At 39.7% G+C, this 21,414-nt stretch overlaps 2 protein-coding genes across 3 annotated transcripts; both read left to right on the top strand.

Moving 5' to 3' along the window:
* The first annotated feature begins 1,360 nt into the window (after nucleotides 1-1,360).
* Nucleotides 1,361-7,598, top strand: DENR (density regulated re-initiation and release factor). The gene is made up of 8 exons (XM_053472379.1): nucleotides 1,361-1,490; nucleotides 2,209-2,329; nucleotides 3,422-3,441; nucleotides 4,209-4,293; nucleotides 4,675-4,758; nucleotides 5,678-5,794; nucleotides 6,863-7,002; nucleotides 7,312-7,598. The coding sequence occupies exons 2-8, from the start codon at nucleotides 2,218-2,220 to the stop codon at nucleotides 7,354-7,356; spliced, it is 603 nt and encodes a 200-aa protein (XP_053328354.1). The 5' UTR covers nucleotides 1,361-1,490; nucleotides 2,209-2,217; the 3' UTR covers nucleotides 7,357-7,598.
* A 1,171-nt stretch (nucleotides 7,599-8,769) lies between these two features.
* CCDC62 (coiled-coil domain containing 62) lies at nucleotides 8,770-20,569 on the top strand. Of its 2 annotated transcripts, none has more exons than XM_053472259.1 (12): nucleotides 8,770-8,793; nucleotides 10,159-10,232; nucleotides 12,472-12,664; nucleotides 14,204-14,370; nucleotides 14,626-14,727; nucleotides 15,969-16,140; nucleotides 16,453-16,554; nucleotides 17,937-18,025; nucleotides 18,223-18,320; nucleotides 18,944-19,097; nucleotides 20,028-20,159; nucleotides 20,485-20,569. In XM_053472259.1, exons 2-12 carry the CDS (start codon nucleotides 10,197-10,199, stop codon nucleotides 20,560-20,562), a joined length of 1,323 nt encoding a protein of 440 aa, XP_053328234.1. In that variant the 5' UTR covers nucleotides 8,770-8,793; nucleotides 10,159-10,196; the 3' UTR covers nucleotides 20,563-20,569. The 2 variants fall into 2 exon arrangements, with proteins under 2 accessions (XP_053328234.1, XP_053328241.1); XM_053472266.1 differs by having other exon boundaries at nucleotides 8,771-8,804.
* The last annotated feature ends 845 nt before the right edge of the window (nucleotides 20,570-21,414 follow it).

The raw sequence follows: 21,414 nt of genomic DNA, 5'->3' as shown, positions 1-21,414 counted from the left end.
GAATTTATCTGTAGCATTTATTTTTTATTATTAATAGCATCATCCACGATCTTGAGGACTGTCCTGTGGGCGTCCACAGGATTTTCACTTGCCCTTCTCCATGCTCTTGCCGCCTCGCACTTGTGCCGCCGTCTCTATAGAGGACCCCAGTAACCCCTGCCACCACTTGTTTCTGTCTCCATGCCTGCCTCCTCTTTCCTCCCTTTTTGTCTTATATTCTTCCATGTCTTCCCCTGTTATGTCTTATATTCTTCCATGCCTGCCATCTCTTACCCCCTTTATGTCTTATATTCCTCCATACCAGCAATGTCTTTCCTCTCTTTTTTGTCTTATATCAGTCCATGACTTCCATCTCTTCCCATGTTATTTCTTATATTCCTCCATTCCTGCCATCCCCTAATCCCTTTTGGTTATATTCGTCCACGTCTGCCATTTTTGCACTGTGCAATATGGATAGGAGATCCCTTTAGGTATCTCTTTTACATGTTATGTATGCCACAGTCTAGAGCTGATCCCTTCATATTCTACAAAGATCTGATACCTGGGCCTCCAAATTAGTGCTTTTGATACCAGTATGTTATGGTTGATATTCCTTCTCGAATGAAGGTGACTCCATTAAGTGTACCTTTAAATAATGTTTAAAAGGGGTAATATTTCATGAGCCTCAATGTGCACTCATTTAGAAAGTTCCCAGGTATGGAAACTACCTGGGAACTTATGGACTCCGGCTACCCGGAGCCTTCCCTTGCGGGACACGGCAAGAACTGCACACTGACGTCAGCGGGAGGTCCTGATGACATCGGTGGGAGGTCCCGCTGACCTTAATGGGCGGGGAGCCGGGTGTGTCAAGACCCCGCGACGCGGAGGATTCGGGTCTTCACCCGGATAATCAGCGCTCACCAGGCAATCTCCAGGTCAAACCTGGAGAGTTCCCAGGTATGGTAATCACGACACACGAGTCCCAACAAAACTGCAGATGGATATGCAAGTTATGACATAATATTTACATAATTATAATACATTTAGTGCCAACAGTGTTAGCTGCACTACTTTATGCATAGAGAGCAAAAAGAAGAAAAAAAACAGGAGAAAGAAGAATTTAAGGCAAAAGAAGGCTCTTCCCATCCAAATACGACACTTTAATGGTGTGCATAAAAGACACCATAAATGGGTGAAAAGATATGAAAACTTTTCCCAGTAAGAAAGAGTCTGCTTCATTTCACCAACACATTTTATATTAACGGACTGCAGGCTTCGTGGTTAGAAAGAGTTCTCGAAAAAAATCGAAGGCTCTTATATGTCGCGATTGGGTGTACAAAGATGGCGGCAAACCGGAAGCTGTGGTCTAATATAGACAGCGTGGGCTACGGAGGCGGAAGTGCCAGGAACGTAGGGAGTTGAATCGTTTGACGGCTTCCCCGGCGTGGGGATAGGATTGTGTGCTGCATGAAAAAGGGATCCTGGGAGTAAGGTGGCTTCAGGCTGCTTGGGTAATGATTCGGCGACAGGAGTTAAATAGCAGCCTTTAGTTTAGTGACATACGGAGGGCGTGGGAATGGCGAACATACACCTAGATATGTGTGGAAAGCGTACAATTGTCACAGGTCGTGTTCGGGCCCAGCGCTTCAATAATCAAGACCGATCGCATACTGACGGCAGATATGTGACGCGTTCAGGGCCGGGCACTTTAATCCCCTATAATATGAAAACCATGCAGTTCTAATAAATCAGTGTTGTGATGCGATCCAGAAGCTCAGACATCAATATCTCCTTTTGAGTGATGGATTGGGTTGTTATTACTATGTGATGTACTAATTCCTCACATAACAGGCTCATCATGAGTATTGGATCCACTACTCCAGCACTAGCCAAACAATTGCCACTCATGTAGTTCAATTAGAAAACCCAACAAATAGCTTGACAAAAGAGACATCCATGCCTAAAGTGGATGGAATTCCCAGAATGTGGTGTTCATCCCGCTTTTGCTCACGCAGTAAGACAGCTCTGAGCTTTTACCTATATAATCCGTTCCTGGATGTTTGATAACACTGTTCCTTTAATAGTTGTATAAATTGCGTTAAAATAAATGGCCAACAGTATTATCAGTAGCAGCGCAAGGGTTTCACGTTCCCTGGTAGACTGTTGTGTAGTGTTTTTTTTTCCTATTATTGTAGACTGTTCTGTATTTCACTGATATTACTGTCTCAGATCTCAGAGATGGCCAGCACAGCTACTGAGAATTCAGAGCCTGCATCACCAGATTGCAAAGTAGATGTGAAAATCCCCAAGGCGGATGGCGATTATCCACTTAAGGTCCTGTACTGCGGAGGCAAGTATTTAAATACTGGCGATGTAAGAAAGTGTGCTATATTTGGGGGCTGATGTATTTCGCTTTGCCTAGACCTAAGTCACTTAATTGGTAAATTGTACCGAGAATGTTGTACATCCTTTTCCTACTTCCTTATTGCTCTGCAAATGATAATATTGTCTAACCTGCTTATGTATTGCCTGGAAATCTGAAGGGTGTTAACTAACTGACCCCTATTAACCCCTTCAGTCCCCTATAGACGTACCAGTACGTCCATAAAATGCATCTAAAGAAACCCCTATGGATGTACTGGTATGTCCTGACCTTCTTGCAGCAGCAGGGACACAGCCTGGACTCCCCGCTGGCTTTCTGCTGCCCGATCTCATGTTACATTATTAAATGCCTGATCGTGTCACTGCTGATGTCACCCGGAAGATCATCAGAGGACAGGATATCCCCTGCAGGGTCTGTCCAGATCTGCTGGGATATCTGATCGCTCCGATGAGGCATCTGTGGGGACTTGCGTAGAGATCACAGTGTGATCAGTGCAGGGGGGATAGCTACGCTATTCACAGGAAAGGAGAATAATCGATGAACCGACATACCGCAAAAATGGCAAAATTGCTCCGGGACTTGAGATACCAAAAACCCCAGGGACTGTAGGGGTTAAAGCTGCATTATTTAGGTGACGGTGTTAGAGATTTGTAAATAGAAGTTACTGTTGATGGTCCAGTGCCCCTGTGCAGCCCACCAACAAAAATGCATATTAAAAAGTACTTTAATATGCATTTTTTTAAAATCTGTTTAACCCCTTCAGTCCCAGGGGTTTTTGGTACCTCAAAGCCCGGAGCAATTCTGCCATTTTTGTGGTATGTCGGTTCAGCAATTATTCCCCTTTCTTGCGAATATTGTATACCCATGTAAACTATTTTTTTCAAGAAGAGAGGTCTTTCTTTTGATACCATAGATAATAAGATGAGAAATTTAGTAAAAACTAGCGAAAATTAGAAAAAAAAACCCTTCTGCCCATGTCGACTGCAAAATTCAACGCAAAATATTCTTTAAAATAACTATTTTCATACTTACATGTCCTCTTTGTCTCTTTTTGTACAGTGTGTTCATTGCCAGTAGAGGTAAGCGCTTTTTGTAATTTCCACATCCGATTCCCGTGTACATTTCTTTTAGGGCCACATTTCTTTGTGTCGGTAGGGTTTTTGCTAGTGAAATTCTGCTGTTAATTTAGCCAATTTTTTATCTTTCATTTATGAACATAACAGCCTTGTTTAACAGCTGTTTTCATGTTTATGTGTTGATATTTTGTGGAATACTGGTAATGTATTTAAATATACCAATACCTTTTTATATATATAGTAATAAATCAATGACAACGCAGACTCATAAAGCAACGATAGCTTGATGAATAGTATGTACCAAAATACAGTTGTTTTTTTCTTTCACTTTATCTGTTTTGCTATAGTGCTATATGTTGAAGCACTCACTCACCACATGTAAAATTTAAGATTTTGCTTTTTATTTAATCTTTGTTTTATTTTTTAATACAAAAAGTGAATACGGTGTTATCTCAAGGGTGATTGTCTAGTGTGTGTTCGCTCTAGAAAAGCAATGTCCGATGTCATAGAGGGTAGTATCCCTCGCAGTCCTGGGATTTATCTAATATGTGATATCCTGGCTGATCAGCTGTCAGTGTTTCTGTAAATTTAAGGATTTAGTGGCATTGGATGCAAAAAGTACTTTGGTTTATAACTTAAAAAAAAAACACCAAAACAGCCATGTTCTGACTTCTACTTCTATATTATTCCCAGTGTAGTTAATCCATACCCGTACATAATATCCTCATTTTTTTTCTTGCTCTGCTAACATGTGATTGTGTTTTTTCCAGTACTGTGAATACATGCCTGATGTCACAAAATGCAGACAGTGGTTAGAAAAGAATTTTCCGAATGAATTTTCTAAGCTTACGCTAGGTGAGTCTCTGCTTCGTTTCACCGGCTTTTTGTCCATTACTACCGGTTCTGTTGAACTAAATTAGCGCATGCTAATGAAGGGGTGTAAAGCAGTCTGGACGTTGGCAGTTAAACACGTGGCTTCAAGATCACTGAATGTGCAGCTCAGCCTGGCTTACTTTGCCAGGCTGTTCCCTTAAAGTGCATTCACGTCGTGCTGTAGTAAATAATTTTATTTAGAGTCTAAATCCAAGATGTTTCATTTTAATTGATTTTGGCTGTTAACGGCTTGTAGCACCAGTTCATATTCAGATATCACTAGCCAAACATCCTTACTGTAGGTGAAATTATCACAAATCATTAGTATTTTAATTAAATAGTTTTTTTGTGCTTTGTTTTAAGGAAATTCTCCTAAACAAGAGTCTGGCACTGCGGAGGGATCTGGGCCTGCTGGTGAAGAAGAGGAGAAGAAGAAACAAAAAAGAGGTGAGGAAAATGTTTTACCTTGCTCCTTAAACTTTGTCTTGCATTTCTCCATAAAGGGATGGCCCCATTGAACCCTCAGCAAAGAAGAATATATATTAAAGTACTTTAATATGCATTGTGTATCTATAGGGGAAGAAAATAATAAATTACATTGAGTAGCTGCATGCTCTCTCTGGCCCAGTTTTCACACCACTTCTTGGGACTCTTGCGCAAGCCAATGCTTGAGATGAAATTTTGAGATGCACTCAGCAGGACACATCTCCTGCAAGCCTATGAGTTGGGCTAGGGGGGCAAGAAAAGAGGCAAAGGCATAGTGGTATATTGTGTATTTGTGAGGGGTCGCTCACCTGTCATATGCATTGAAGTAAGAAAAATGGCTGGGCTTTAAATATGTGCCTTCAGCCTGTCTATCCATTAGAGGGACAGTCTCACTTTTTCCTTCATTGTTGTACCTCTGTTTCCTTAACCCCGTGATTTCCCCAAGCCGAGTTAGATGGCGGTACCAGCACAAAAACAGTATGTGGCTCTTTCCATTCATAGCGCAAGAACAATGGCATATAGATCAAAACCGGTTAAAGGAATTTGACTTTTACAGCGTGAGAAACAGGCCCACTGACTGGAAGTACATATGAAAACACACATACATGATGAGTAAATTATGTTCTACTGGTTGCTGTCTTGTACATGAGGAGTACATTTTCTCCTATGTAAGAAGGGAAGTGTAGAAGCAGAACTGACTGATGTTTCCTTGTGTATATGCACTAGTATGTAGCTAGGAGTACGTGTTCTGGGAATGTGTGACTGTTCTAGTGCATATAATGCAGTATTGTGGGCTGGGAGGGTCATTAACTACCCAATATATATATATATACTTAGGTGTGCAGTATTTCAACCCATCCCTTAATTTGCAATTCCATAGGTGGCCGTGGCCAGATTAAACAGAAGAAGAAGACAGTACCACAAAAGGTCACTATAGCCAAAATACCCAGAGCAAAGAAGAAATATGTGACAAGGGTATGCGGTCTAGCAACATTTGGTAAGTTTGTTTCTCAGTGGAATTGGTAAGTTTGATGGGTTATGTTTTGGTCACAATAAAGACGTAGAGCCCTTGTCCACCTATTTTGAGAGAGAAGTGGTTAAGTGTTAAGTCATATTCTGAAATTGTGTGAGGGTTTCTTTTGACGCATGGGAAAGTTCTTTACCAAACTGTTACTATACACATTTTTAAGTGTGTGTGTATATATACCAACTCAGTAAGAGGGTCCATCTACATACAAATAATATAGAAAAGAAAAAATGTCGGTGCGCTAAGCTAGTCTCAGGCTCAAATAATACAAATGTATAATATGAGGCCTACCAAACAGTGTGAGCATGCTGCAAATACAGTGTGTTGGCTGTACAATGTATACAAAAAACAAAATACTGTCTGCGCTTCTCACCCTAATAAAGTTGGCAACAAATATATAAACATAATATAAATGAGAGGTTTTGGTTATATGAATTGGCCAAAGCATAATTAAGCTCACCCGCCACGTCAAGGCACACTCTCAATAGGGTGAGATCCTACTCTCACCTCCTACATAGTGGGCACACAAAGCAGTTTATACTGCTACCACTGCTTTGGTATAACCTGTTATATAATGCCATGGGAAGTGAATGGCCGTATAAATGGATTTGTTGGCATTGTAGATTGTAAACTCACAAGTACCAGACCCCCTGCAGCTATAACAGCTTCCACTCTTCTGGGAAGGCTTTCCACAAGATTTTGGAGAGTTTCTGTGGGAATTTTTGCCCGTTCATCCAGTAGAGCATTTGTGAGGTCAGGCGCTGATGTTGGATCGCATTCTCTGTTCCAGAGATCATCCCAAAGGTGTTCGATGGGGTTGAGGTCAGGACTCTGTACGGCCTGTCTAACCAAACTCGTCTAACCATGTCTTTATGGACCTTGCTTTGTGCACTGGGGCGCAGTCATGCTGGGATAGAAAAGAGTCTTCCCCAAACTGTTTTGACAATGCTATGCTTCCAGCTTTGTGGGAACAATTTAAAACTTGTTTTAAGGTCTCCTAATATAGCTACTAAATTTGCGTTTGACTTTTGTTTTTAGAAATTGACCTCAAGGAAGCACAAAGATTTTTTGCTCAGAAATTTTCCTGTGGTGCCTCAGTAACGGGAGAGGACGAAATCATTATTCAGGGAGATTTTACAGATGATATTATTGATGTAATCCAGGAAAAGTGGCCAGAGGTATGTTAATAAAGAAAAAATTAAAAAAAGATAAAAACATTTTTATAATACTATTAAGTTCATTCATTAGTGTTAAATGAGGCTTTATAGAATATATCCTTAGCTTTTTTTATTTTGGAAAGCTCCGGATTCCATATGCAAATTACAGAAAGATGTCTGGTGTGAAGCATACACTTATTAGTGTATGTCCCTTTAAATTTTGTACTATTGCATTCAGTAGCTTAATATATTATTAGCAAAATGTTTGTATTAAAGGCAAAAGCATTTTAAAAATTCAGTTCTTCCTAAATCCCTGTTCCTTCTTAACAGGTTGATGACGACAGCATTGATGACCTTGGGGAAGTGAAGAAGTGATCGAACACCGTGCCTGTATGGAAAGACCTAAAGTTCTAGTCCATGTAGCCAAAGCAAGAGAGGATCCCGAGAGCATTTCTGTGTCAAATCTCTATCAAGCTGTACAACCGTATCAATTGCATTTTCAACACTTTAGAAAAAGCTACTTTTCTTTTTATTTTTAACTGTTAAAGTTAAACAAGGTTCTTCATGCAAATGCATGATATGTGTTTAGAGGAATAAAAAAATGATTTTGGTCATTACTTGTTGTCTTGTATTTTTGAGCTGGGTACAACAATGTACATCTTACTTAATTAGGTAAACATGCTTTAAACATACTCTTAATTATATTTACGTTATACCAAATGCAACAAACATCTGAAATTAAACCGGTAACAAAGCAAACTACTGCCAGGTCTGCATGATGTCTGTGTGCCAGCGTTTTGCGATATTGTAGTATTTTCCTGCCCTTTCTTCAGGTTGTTCATGCCAAGCGCCTGTTGTGCCCCTTGCCTGTCAGGCCCAAGGATGGTCCTCATGAAACTGTTTAATAATTTTGTTAGTTTGATTTCTAATCGGTTGATTTGTTTTTAATCAAGGGCTTAATAAGTTACCGGCACAGGTAAAAGCTAATCGAGAAATGCGGGAGCTGCCTTGGTCACCTAACTCCACTTGGCACGCGCTATGGATGTATGGTAGGTATAGAGCCAGCAGCTGAATACGTGAACGGGCTGTGTATTAGGGTTCCTTGGTGTCCAGGTGATGGGCCATTAGGGACCAAGAAGCCATTCTTAGTTGCCATGGCAACTAAGTGGGCTTGATGGGTCAAACAAAAAAGGCTTAGAGGGTATGGCAGGCAGAACTATCAGGATCCAGGTTGGTAGTATAAAGCACATATTGTATGGCAGGGCTGCTGAGTAAACCGTGCTCAAAAACACTTAAATACTCCTTAGTCATGTGCATCTACCGGACTTTTCTTACCCCTGGGTAACCGACTCGGGTTAGAACGAGATCCAAATACACTTTTAATTAGAGTTGTGAAAACAAGTACACCAAATGATCCCCCAGAGTTTCCGTCCCTCCTCCTAACCCACCTCGACACCAACATAACGTCCGCTCTCCAAACTTAACATATGGACCCACTATAGGTATGTAGAGAGTTTCTCTGAGGCGGCTCTATAATCACGAATCCAGAACGCCCTCTCCCGTATACGTTGTGTAACAAGCCCCGCGCTTGGTGTCCCTCTCAGACAGGTAGGAGTGCGAAACCACGCGTCGCGTTTAAGTGAACCCCGCTTAGAAAGCGTCGCCCCGTTCGCTGCCTCCAGGTAACGGGCTACGAGCCACCCGGAGCGATCTGGTGAACCCCAAATCTCGCGAGCTCCAGTGACGCGCCGGTCTCGCGAGCTTTGCTCAGTGCAGGATTTTTTTGAGTTTGGTGCGGGCTGGCACAGTGTGGTAAGTCCCGGGTCAGTATCAGCGGGATGTCAATTATATCATGTAACTTTATTTACACGCACAATGTGTAAAATTGTTCTCTGGGGAATATCACGGTTTGACTCCGAGTCTCAAATCTTATGGTCTCAGCGTGAAGAGACGTATTATTAACGTCTCATAGTCTGGAACTGTCACCTTCCTAGTTTACAGTTCTGTATGCATGACTCCCAATCGGTCCATTTAGTAACAGTATATTGTGGGTGGTATGCATGTTTGAATGCAGGTGACTCAACTAAGTGAACATAATAAGTCGAAGTTTTGGCATTAGAGGCATTTGGTTAACACATCAAAGGGTTAAAATGCAAAGGGTCTCGGGGGGGGGGCGGTCAGCTCACTTACAATGATCCCTGTTATGCTCATGGGACTTTATAAGACACCTACAGGCATAACCTATGGACAATAAAAAGAAATGTGACTGCTTTCTAACATACCTTCCTCACTGTTTGTGTCTATAAATCCGTATTGTAATATGACGTCCCGCCTGCTATGTCCTGGTTTCCCCGTTGTACAGCGCTGTGGAATATGATGCTGCTATATAAATCAATAAATAATAAAATGGGACTTTAAATGTATTGCCATTGTACAGCGCTATGGAATTTGATGACACTATATAAAACAATAAATAATAAAAATAATATTGCATTATTAGGTCATTTAATTTGAATTCACAAATGATTAAAAAAGTAATATCGTTGTTATAAATATCAAAGTCCGCTATCCTCGCCGAGTATAGTGTGGTTATTACTGGTAAGTCTCAGAGTGCTACACTAAGCACCGTAGCGGGTTTCCTTGTTCACAGGACGGAGGACGGAGTATCTAAGGGTTCCGTGCCGAGCGGAGCATATACTGGACTATATACTGCTGTCCATCTGATGTCAGAAGGTATCTGCCAGATGAGTAACCTAGCAGCATTTCTAAACGAAAGCCTTCTCAGATTGCAGGAAGACCATTTGCCATCAGCCTTATGAAGGCTGTAGCATCCCTTTAAAGATGGAATGTTAGTCTTTTTACGCTTTTTAGACTTCCCAAATGAAATCACGTGATACCTTTTTAGAGAAGAGGCAGAACAAAATGTCATGAGCCTGTTTTGCTCACACGTATTATTAAAACAATGATATATGATATTCATGTCTGGATGGGTTATACAAATACTTTCTCATGGAAACTTGCTTTGTAAGGTTTCCATATTAAGTTATGTTCGTTAAACATTTGAAGTCCAGGGCTGGATTATATCAATGAAATTACTTTCAATAAATGTTCCTATGTTAACTATGCATTAAGAAGGGATTATGGAGGCTGAAATTTGTAAATATTGGATATTTACAGAACACTGCCTGGAACAAGAACTGATCATCAGAGCAACTATGAACTTTCCATTACCTCTCACAACTCCACCAAAGGTACTGAACACATCATCTGGTGTATTGTAAAACATTATTAAACATTATTGGGGAACACACTGATGTTAACCATACAGCATTTGGTGCCTTTAAATTAGAACTTATTTAAAGGTGTGGCTGCCTATGTTTAAGGTTGTAAAACATTCATAGGATCCCAGCCACTTCCATTGGTTGCTAGACAATCCGAGAAGTATTTTAAAAAATAAATAAATAATCTAGAATATTTACTACCGTATTGTTATTCTTGATTCGCAGTAGTAAAGCACTTTATTTCGCACTATATAATGTGAATGCATTGTAAATTCGGATTATCTGTATCTCCTCTAGATAACCAAGATACAAAAATATTATGCTGTGGTGTCCCTAGTTAGAAAATAGTACATATAGAGCATTCCTGGGAAAATTGAAGTTATATACATACAAATAAGCAAATGTTGTGGTAGTGTCTTTGGCTCCAGACTTTTTTGGAAATTTGTTGATGTAACCCTATGAGTGTTTGTACTGTCAAAGCTAGTAGAACCCTACAGGGCACATACATAAACCACTTGCCTGCTTGAAAACAACTGGCAGATGTTGTATCAAGTCTGGGTTTAGATGTTTTACTGCAGATCTCACTTTCACATGCGATGCAGCTAGTTCCTCCACTTGCTCAGGTACAACAATAAATACAAACAACATTTTAAATTCATTAGTCAATCAATAGTATGCATATTTTTCTCTGGGAAATTAAAGTTAATTATATTATTTTGTGCATGTTTGATTAGCAGATTTACCAGATGTCAGATTCCCCTTAGGTACAGAACTCCATTTATGCCCTCGATCTGTGGGAAATCACTTTTCAGCTTTCAGTGACAGATAAATATGGTTCCCTCGACTTACCCCTTGGCACTCTTTTCAGTGCACTATACTGCCCCTTTAATATAATTTTAGCATATTACTAAAGTGGCTTGTCCCCTAGTGCCACTAAGATGGTAAAAATGAATCATGAAGTGTATGTGTATATGTCTGTTTATGGGCAGTGTGTGTAAAGGCAGCATGTGTAGGTAGGTATGTGTAAGGGCAGTGTGTATGGTCAGGTGTGTGTAAGAACAGTGTAGTTATGTGTGTGTTTGTAAGCTGGTGTGTGTATTTGCATGTGCATATGTGTGTGTAAAGGTACCAGTGTGTGAGGGCAGTTTATGTGTATATGTGTGTTTACGGGCAGCGTGTAAGGGCAGTGTATGTGTATATGTGTGTTCATGGACAGGTATGTGTAAATGCACTGTAAATAAAATAAACTCTAAAAAATAGGGGGGGTACAATTTTCCGTTGTTGCCTCGGGTGCAAAAGGAGCTAGCTACGGCTCTGATGAGCTGGTCGGACACCCCATTCCAAAACCATGAGCATTAATATGGAGTTGCCCCCCTTGTGGCTATAACAGCCTCTGCTCTTCTGTGAAGGCTTTCCACACAATTCTGGAGTGTGTCTGTGGAAACTTGTGCCTATTCAGCCAAAAGAATTTGTGAGGTCAGGCACTGATGTTGGACAAGAAGGCCTGGCTCACAATTAGCGTTCATCCCAAAGGTGTTCAATGGGGTTGAGGTCAGGGCTCTGTCTTGTCCATTAGAGTTCCTCCAAATCAAACTCATCCAACCATGTCTTTATGGGCCTTGCTTTGTGCACTGGGGCACAGTCATGCTGGAATAGAAAAGGGCCTTCCCCAAACTGTTCCCACAAACTTGGAAGAATACAATTGTTTAAAATGCCTTTGAATGCAGTAGCATTAACATTACTGTAACAGATGCTGGACCCGCATTTTGGGAAGATTATTAAAAAAAATCCCCCAATAACCTTCCTAAAATAGGGCTCCAGCATTTGTCCAACCTGCGGCCCTCCAGCTGCTGCAGGACTACATCTCCCATAATGCTCTTTCAGCTAAGGGGCTGGCTGAGGAGTATGGGAGATGTAGTCCAGCAACTTCAGCAGCTGGAGGACTGCAGGTTGGACACCCCTGCAGTAGAACATGGACACACGTTGATATTTTGGGTAACTGGAAGCAAAATCATGTTCTTACTTTAACCTCTTTACTGTATCATAGATGGGTCATCATTAAGTACACAGTAATATGTAAATAACAATGTTGGTTTCCTCACATTTCCCTCCTTCTGAATTCAGAACATGACAATTTGTATTTAGAAGTATGTGTTTAAATAAGTTGTGAAATTATGACTCCATTGTTATGATTTTGTTGTTTCTATAGCTTCTCTCCACAGACCTGGAAAACTCTACAATCCAGAAGCAGAGGAAAGAACTGCAGTTACTAATTGCAGAGCTGAAAGACAGAGAGAAAGAGCTCAATGACATGGTATCAGTGCACCAGCGCCAGCTCCTGGCCTGGGAGGATGACCGTCAGAAGGTTCTTACTTTGGAACAAAAGTGCTCCAGGCTTGAAAGTAATGTAGTGATACTATTTACTAGTATATATAATAAAATTTTTCCATAATTGCACCCCTGGAAAGAAATTGTAGTTATTAACTGTGGTTATCACAGTTCATTCTTTTGTTGTATTTTTTTCCCTTCCATTGGCGCATTGGGGTTCCTGTTCATACCGCTCAAACAATGGCCCGATGAGCTGCCCCACTGATATACCCTGACTCACTCACTAATCTGTAAAATCTGCCAAGGTCTTTACTTCTGTAGCACATGTCTCAACTGCAGCTCGGCCTCCTCACAAGGTATTGAACCAGAGCGCTGTGATATGCAAATTTGAGACCTGAAATGTAATTGTATGAAAATCATGGGCAATTGTTTGGGGTACATTTAATTTAGTCCACGATTTAGCAGATATTTATGTATGTATTTGTACTTCATAGTGTTTTGCTGACTCAGGTTTATGATCTGTCACAGTTATTTGGGCATTTTTTTTTTGCATGAAGAAAGGGGCAGTGGTGGCCGCAACACATGGGTTCCATGTAAGAAGCCACCAAACACCACATCCTGTTAAATCTAAATATATATACATATATATGCAAACATCCTGTTTAATATAAATCTATATAAATATATTTTCATTAAACAGGAAGGTGCGAGGTTTTAGTAAATATTAGCGTATGTATGTATATACTGTATATGTATGTATGTATATATATATATATATATATATATATATATTAAACAGGATGGACGTAAGTTATTTGGTGGCTTCTCAGATGGGACCGATGTGCTGCTGCTGCTATCTCTCTTCTTTCTCGTTATCTCCCCCCTGCTCTCTATGTCCACCTTTCCCTCTATTCATTCTTTCTCCTGTATCCTTCTCTTTATTTCTTCATTTAGTTACTATCTCTCATGTTTCTCACCATCTCTCCCCTTTCTCCTCAACTTTTTCTCAGTTCCTATGCTGGGGCACCGGGTCTGTTCACGATGTGCGCTGCTTCAGTGCTGAGCGCCAATAGCCGGCACTGTTCGAGGGAGCAGTGAAACAGAGGTCTGCATGAACAGACCTCATGCTCGCTTTATTTTGGGCCGATTTCAAAAATGAACCGATCAGTCGGCCTTGTCGTGCTTGTGGGTTTGCCATTGCTAATCCATGAGAATGCTTGTGTCTTTAGATGAATACTTGTCTGGGACAGAATAGAAGCTGATATCAGGAATCGTCTAACATTTTCAGTAATCACATCCATAATTTTTTTTCATTTCTGCTTTCTTTTCTTAGCTTATAGCAGAGCATTTTTTAAAAGCTCAAGTGGGTAGGTTAACACGGGAAGGATTTACAAAAACTTTATATTTTACTGAAAACCGTTTCTATAGATTAGGCAGTGGTCTTTAAAACCGTTTAATGTTACAAGGAAAAAAATCCAATGGCCATAAAATAAAAAAATAAAAAAAACTTAACTTGTCATCGTAGAGTAATATTAAAGTCCACATTGTGCACTTTCCATAAAAAGGGGGTTGGAATACTTAATAACATAACATATATTTTTTCTTATTATTAGATGAACTCCAGAAAAGGAATGAAATAATCAGGTCCCTAACCCAGAGGATAAAACTAATGGAAACCCAGCAACATGACCGGAGGACAACGTTGGAGAACACTCAGCAGCAACTGCAGGAATTGTCCTTCAAAGCATCAGAAGCAACCAGTCAGTGCCAGGAGCTGGAGGTAACGGAGTGAGGGAAATGCTTCAAATTTTACAAAAACGACCAAAATGCCATGGCATAGATATGCAAAGAGGTCAGCTTCCTCATGACATGAGGGTAATGATGTATGTGTTGCCTTCCTGTTCACTCTGACCTCTTCAAACTCACATTGTTCTTCTTCTAATGACTTTTTATATAATAATATCTAAAAGTGGATTTAAATTTGCTACCCGAGTTTAATTACCTTTACAAATATCTTTCTCTTTTTACTTTTCAGGAAAGAAATAAGAGTCTAAATGAGTCAGTACTGGAGCTTTCTGGCCATATTGGACGGTTACAAGCCAGGGAACAGGAGTTGGCAACATTGCTAAAGCTCAAGGTAATGTGCTAAGGGGAAATTTTCATTCCAGAAAGTAGAGCTTTTAAAGGCTCCCCGGGTGCAGGGGAGGGCTGATGCCATTCAGTCGATGGGGAAGTCTGTCCATGTGGCCCTCTAATAAACATGTTTAGCACAAAGAGGATGTATAGAAAGCCCATATAAGGAGCATGGACATTATGCAATCAGGTTGTTAAGGATTAAGTCCTTGTTACTCTTGACATCCTGGTTGCTTTGTGTGAAATTGCAGGTCAAACAAAACCTAAAGCTTTCTCCTGCCCAAGTGTTTGCACTTTTGATCCCTACCCCAAGGACAATGCATGCCCATTTAAATAGCAGATTGAAGCCCTATATTAGCAGTGTATCATCACAAAAGTAGATATGGGCAGTAGGCTTGGTGTAATGACCTTATAACAGTTAATAAGCATTGTGTCGCTCCTATATAACCTGTGAGAATTGGCCTGACTTACAGAGCATATCTGCGATTTAATATCTTTGTGGTCCTGATTTAGTAAGATAGATTGTAGTTTGATTACCACTAACAATTGGGAAGCCATTCGCACATATGTAATAAAATAATACAATATATGATCATACAATACCCTGCCTGCTATAGTTCACACAACATGCTGCCCTTGCTAAAGGAATATGGGAGAGCGTTAATGTGCAATGTTGTAAACATCCTTAAAGAAGTGGGTCTTAAGGGATTTTTTGAAGGACCTAAGGCAGAGGGAGAGACGGATAGACGGGGGAGGGCATTCCAGGGGCAGCGTGCATGAGAGCATGAAATCAGAGGAGAGGATAGAAGGAGATCATTGGATGAGCGGAGAGACCGGTTAGGAGTGTATTTAGAGATGAGTGAGGAGATGTAGGGAGGGGAACCGTGAAGGGCTTTGAAAGTAAGAGTGAGGATTTTGAAATGAATCCTGAAGCGCACAGGCAGCCAGTGAAGAGACTGACAGAGGGTAGAGACGTTAGTAAAGCGATGTGAGAGGAAGATAATTCTGGCAGCAGCATTCCTGGTGGATTGTAGAGGGGTGAGACGGTTGAGAAGGAGACCAGCTAAGAGTTACAGTAATCAAGACGGGAGATAATGAGGGCATGGACAAGAGCCTTGCTAGTTCTTTTGATGTTTTGGGTGGTTAGTTGTACATGTAAAGAAGAATTAGTGGCTTAGTTGATTTCTGTTTTGTCTGAATCAGACACAAAGCACAGGAGTAACATGTAATTCACATGCGATATAGGACAAGGACATCATTGAGACGACCAATCACATCACAGAGTTCACCTCCCGCTTTAAAGAGCTGGAAGCAGGACTGAGGGAGACCAGACTTGGGGAAGCCTCTGCTATTAAGGAAATACAAGATCTGAAGCAGAGGTTAAAAGGATTGAAGAGTGAAGTTGATAAACTAAGAGGTGAGAGGTTTTTCTGACGTCCTCTGAGAAAAGTTCTCGCCTGATTTGACTGTATTCTTGCATAAGTTTAATTATAAATCAGTTGGCCTTAATAAACACAATGCCATATGGTGTGGAGACTGCTACTCATCAATACTCAAATTAAAAAGAATGTTTTTTCCTCTTTTTGTATGATGAAGGATTATAATATAATCCTTTATTGTATTTTGCCAATAGTCATTGAATTTAAAATATTATGGTATCATGTTAAAAAGGCATTACAGACTTCACGTTACAATTTGCTTCGCTAGAATGTATTATCTGTATTTTCAGATGATCTCATCCAAAAGACTGCAGAAAATAATGAGCAGAGAGAGGAACTAATTCGTCTGAAACAGGAGAGTGCATACTGGCAGGCTGAATTGGCTTTTGCAAGTAAGTGATTTCTCTTAGGTTTATATATATCAGGCCAGGTGAATTAATGGCTAGTGTTCACAAAATCTCTTTTATTTGGTTAATCGTGTATTCATGCCTGTGCATTATACTATGTATATTTTTTGCATTAGCTGTAGAAGGTACATTATCCCCTCTACAATTTGTTTTCAAAGTTGCTTGAAACTGTGACCTATTTCAGAACTTTTTGTTTGCCAACCAGTCAATGTAAGGCAAGGAAAAAATATGTGCACCCATGGAAACGGAACCGAGAAAGCAGTCTGTAAGATCCAGTAACAGCGAGGAAATCCTCAGTAGAGCCGGATAGTGTCAGTGCAAGTTTCCATTATTTTGGTAAACCGTTTTGGGGTGCAAGTTCTGCTAGCGAGTCTTGGATACTAAGCACTGCCTTTCGGAAAACCCACAGTCCCACCAGGGTAACAGAAAAAATAACAAGCAAACACAAATTATATGATATTTAAAATGGATGCCTTTGATTAGCCATACATTGATTAGCTTTGTATATTATATAGTGTAAAGAAGGACTATTCTGCAACCAGTACAGAATACTCTTTATTGAATGGCCCTAAATACAATTAAGCAAAGGGCTACGTGTGGTTGTGTGGATAAGGGCTCTAATATAGTCCAGGAAGGTAGGTAATGTTAGGGAAAAAGTTTACTAATAAAAAAAAAAGGACAGGTGCCTCTACTTGCACTGGCAATTGCTGCCTGCATTTTTTGCTTGCCTAGTGCTTGCACATGGCTCGCGCTACACTAAAGGCGGGACAGTACCTTATAAATAAATAATTTTTTAGGGTGTGAGCCATTGCCTAAGGCGAACCGTGGCTGTCCGCTCTGTCCTTGTATAAGCATCTGTGAGCAGCCGCCTTGCGGGAGAACCAAAAGGCGGAACAATATAAGAAGTTCTGTGCAGGCGCCTTAAAAATATTTTTCCAGAAATATAATGTTGTGGCTTTTATTGGGGTTAAAGTTGCATCTTTCTCAAAAGGGTGAACTAGCTATTTAAGTTGGCCTTCTTGCTTAAGGGCGGATGGCCTGGGGTTAGTTAAAAGATTGTTTAACTCTGGGTTTGGGCCAGGTGTGTTATAGTTAATACAATTGTTTGTGTATGTTTTTAATTGAAGAGTTTTTGCTTATATTATGTAAAGCTAAATAAAAGACCACGGCCTGTTTATATCCAAAAAAGTTGTTTTATGTTTTATTATGTTAATTATTAAGGTTGACGTGTTTCCCTTACAAACATGTGTAATAAAGCTTCTTTTCTTTGCTAGTAAGTCCTACTAACAATGTTTAGATATGTTCAAGTACATAAGCAAGTACAATTTGTTTCTCTTTTTTATCATTTTTTACCATTTTTGCTACAGCGGAGAGAGAGAGGCGCAAAGATCAGTTACTTCTGCTGGCAAAATCAAAACAGGGTAGAACAGACACGGAACTTCAGAACCTTCGGCAGGTAGGTTTCGTTTTAAACGAACTAAAGATCTTTAGCGCAATATTCTGGTAGTCTACTACAGAACATTTTCCCATGGATGATGGATTGTGTAGCTGGAAATATTTGTTTCTGAGCCTAGAACACATGACATTTTTCCTCCATAGAACCAACTGCCAATTTGCTTTCTTTAAAATGTGCATATTGCCTTTTTTACCCAGATTTATATGAAACAGCATCATGACCTACAGTTTCTTCACTTGACTTTAGAATGTTCCCAGGATACGCAGAAGCACGAACAGAATGAGGATGACACTAGGTAATCATCGCTTTCCGACTATCCATAAATAAGCCCTTGCACGTGAAAAACACTGTTTACACTTCTTTTTGAATAAACGTGTCGTGAAAATGTGGCAAGGTGGCGTTTTGTACAGCAGAAAACCTTCACCTTCCTAGGAAATGTCTAGATAAAATCTATTCTGTTGCCCGGTTACCCTATATGTGTTTGTTGTTGAGTATTGTGGTTGGGTTGGATGCATGCAAATCCAATATCCAGCATGCATAGGTCAGTTTCTAAGAATTCAGTGAACTAATAATCCTTTGTCTGCGTTAGAAGAAAAAAAAAAAGACTACATATTTCTATCGAAATATCTTCTTTAACACATGATTATCTAAAATATAGGCAATAGTTATGTTACTAACTTTTAATTTAATGTTTGCCTTCTTATTGTTCAAAATAGAGAGAGCAGCCATGTTGCTTTAATATACTGCCAGCATAAGAATCAGCTTTTGTAATTTAATTGCTGTAACTTATTTTCCCCATAGTTTCCCCATTTTAAATGGAAACTGTGATGTGTGGACTGCTCATTTCATTTTGAATTGAAAATCCCTGGGGTTTTTGTCTCGTGATTATAGTCCAGTTATTATTCTATTTTGTTCTAGTGATGGCCCGTTAGACCTAAAATCCCTGTCTCTGGAGACCCCTGGGAAAGATGGATTACTAGGAAGCAGCCCGAGCCATCTTAGTTTTCTTTCAGAATTGAAGGGACCGCTAATGCATTCAACACTTAGAGACTCAACAGGATCTAAGATCCAGGTAAGTACTTACAGTCCCTTATACTTTATTCATGTCCACTTACTTATTCTTGAGATCTTTCAACAGTGTTTTAATTATGTCTTTATTATTTTGGTAAGGGACGAAAATATTGCATATTAAAGTGATGTAAAAGTACTTTGATATGCATTAGGGGGAAAAAAGCACTTACCACGGGGGCAGCTGCCCTTCTCCTCCATGGTTGACTATGGGAAAACATTTCTCACATGCACTCGGGTCTCTATAGACCTCCCACTCCACAGCCATTGCCACGCCAGTGCTGGGGTTGACTGGTGGCCACTATATCACAGGGCAGGTGATGTGTATTCGGCTGAACAAATCTCCTGCACTAAACTGTGTTTGTGTGTGTGGGGGGGGGGTAAGTCTCCCTATACATTTGCATAATAATTTCAAAGTAACTCTAAGTGCATATGATGGCCGGTGTGCCTCTTTAACCTCTTAATTGGTAATTGTTAAATGCAGCTGTAATTTTACATGCAAACTTATTAACAGCAGTACATATATATATATATATTAGTCTTGATGTAATGACATATCACTGGCAAGTTATGAAATGTTGCCTCTTGTTTTATCAGATCAAGTAAGAGTTGTGTGAGGCCACTTTACATTAATTATTTAAACGTTAGTAACCTAATGCCACTAGCGAGATACAGTTAATATTTTATTACCCGGGTACATCTCATCTTTAAAGAGATATACTGCAGGTTGACTCTTAGCGTCTCTGGTGTGATGTTGCCTTCTGGCAGGGTCTCAAACCCCTTTTGTGTCAATGGCCTCAGCAGAAAGCAGACCTGTTCCTCTTAAAAGTGACCTGAAAACATTGTCCCATATTTTAGGAAAGTTTTTTTTCTTGTGTGATAGGCCACTGCTGGTCATTAGTTCCTCAGCCTAATTGTTTCTTTGTTTTTCCAGAAGTCCCCATCTCCAACATCCAAGCTGCAGCAGTTACTAGCAGAGTCACGTCAGATGGTGGCAGATCTTGAGTTTAGTACCCTGCTCCCGGGGTCTTACACCAGTTCCAACATTTGCGGGGACCAGAACAGGGTAAGCTGCAAACTAGTTAGGATCAAAGTTTACAGATAACATTGTTATTACAGTGGATTGATTGCATGTGCAGAGCGTGATTCTGGGTTATTATTTTATGGATGTTATAAGACATTAAAGACACCGCAAACCCTTATTGGTTGCATACCCATGCATGGTGATGACAAATGCAGATACCTCTTAGACCACAAACCCCATCTTATTCAGCATGTCTTCTGGTATAATATAATTCATATGAAACCGCAACAAAGTATGTCTGGCATGGTGGCCTTGAAACATAAAAAAATTTACATGTTTATTTTGTGTTTCTTTTTAAATATTATAGCAAAGAGGAGAACCATCACAGGAGACAAATCTTCAAGAACTCAACAGCAGGAAACCTAACACAAGTAGACTTTCTTGATTATCTTCGGTAAGATTTTGTGGATTCACTTGCGCTACATGCACAAAAGTAATTTGTTGCTTATAACCAAATGTGTTCTGTAACCATAACAAATATTTATGCATTTCTCTTTATACCTCGACCAAGCTAATGTTTTTTGAAATTATTTAAGTGATATTTTCTTTTTTTATGTATGAAAAATCAATTTCCTTTTGTACTTTTTATTCTTATTCAGGAACTGCTTCAGAAAGCAAATGTAGACAAAACCAGCTCTCTCTCAACATAATGCAAAAAAAAAGCTATAGTTCTGTTGCAGGCAAAAAACTTTTATATATTATTTAAAGTGAAAAGGACATCAATATTATATAAATTTGCAGTACAGAATTAGCACTGTGGAGTATTTATATAAATATAAACACTAAGGTTACGCTTTGGAGATTGATCTGTGTATACAAATACTGTGTGATAGGAAACAAGTTCATTAATAGCTATCATTGTGTAGCACAATTAGAACGGTGGAATTGCATTTAAATGAATTGATATGTGTGTGTACAGATGTTATCAGCACAATTATTCCCGGTAAGATTTGTGATACTCTAACACAATAAACATTGTAGAGTTCTAGGAATAGATGACAACAGAGCTAGAATAAAGAAATAATATTTAGATAGCAAACCATGTCCATAGCGGATGTCCTGCACACTGTATCTGGTGTGTCTGCTCCCTCTACAGCAGCTCAGTAGCATGACAACAAACAGTTTTATCATCTTTTCTCCCTTCCACTTACGCACAAAACTTGGACTTAACTTTAACAACATTTTCTTACATATTTCTGTTAAACGGCAAAGCTTTTCATGGAGATCTTTTACTGTT

This window comes from Spea bombifrons, chromosome 1 (genome assembly GCF_027358695.1).
Source record: "Spea bombifrons isolate aSpeBom1 chromosome 1, aSpeBom1.2.pri, whole genome shotgun sequence".
Classification (NCBI taxonomy): domain Eukaryota; kingdom Metazoa; phylum Chordata; class Amphibia; order Anura; family Pelobatidae; genus Spea; species Spea bombifrons.
The sequence above is the reverse complement of the archived record's forward strand: the minus strand, read 5'-3'. Positions and strand labels throughout refer to the sequence as shown.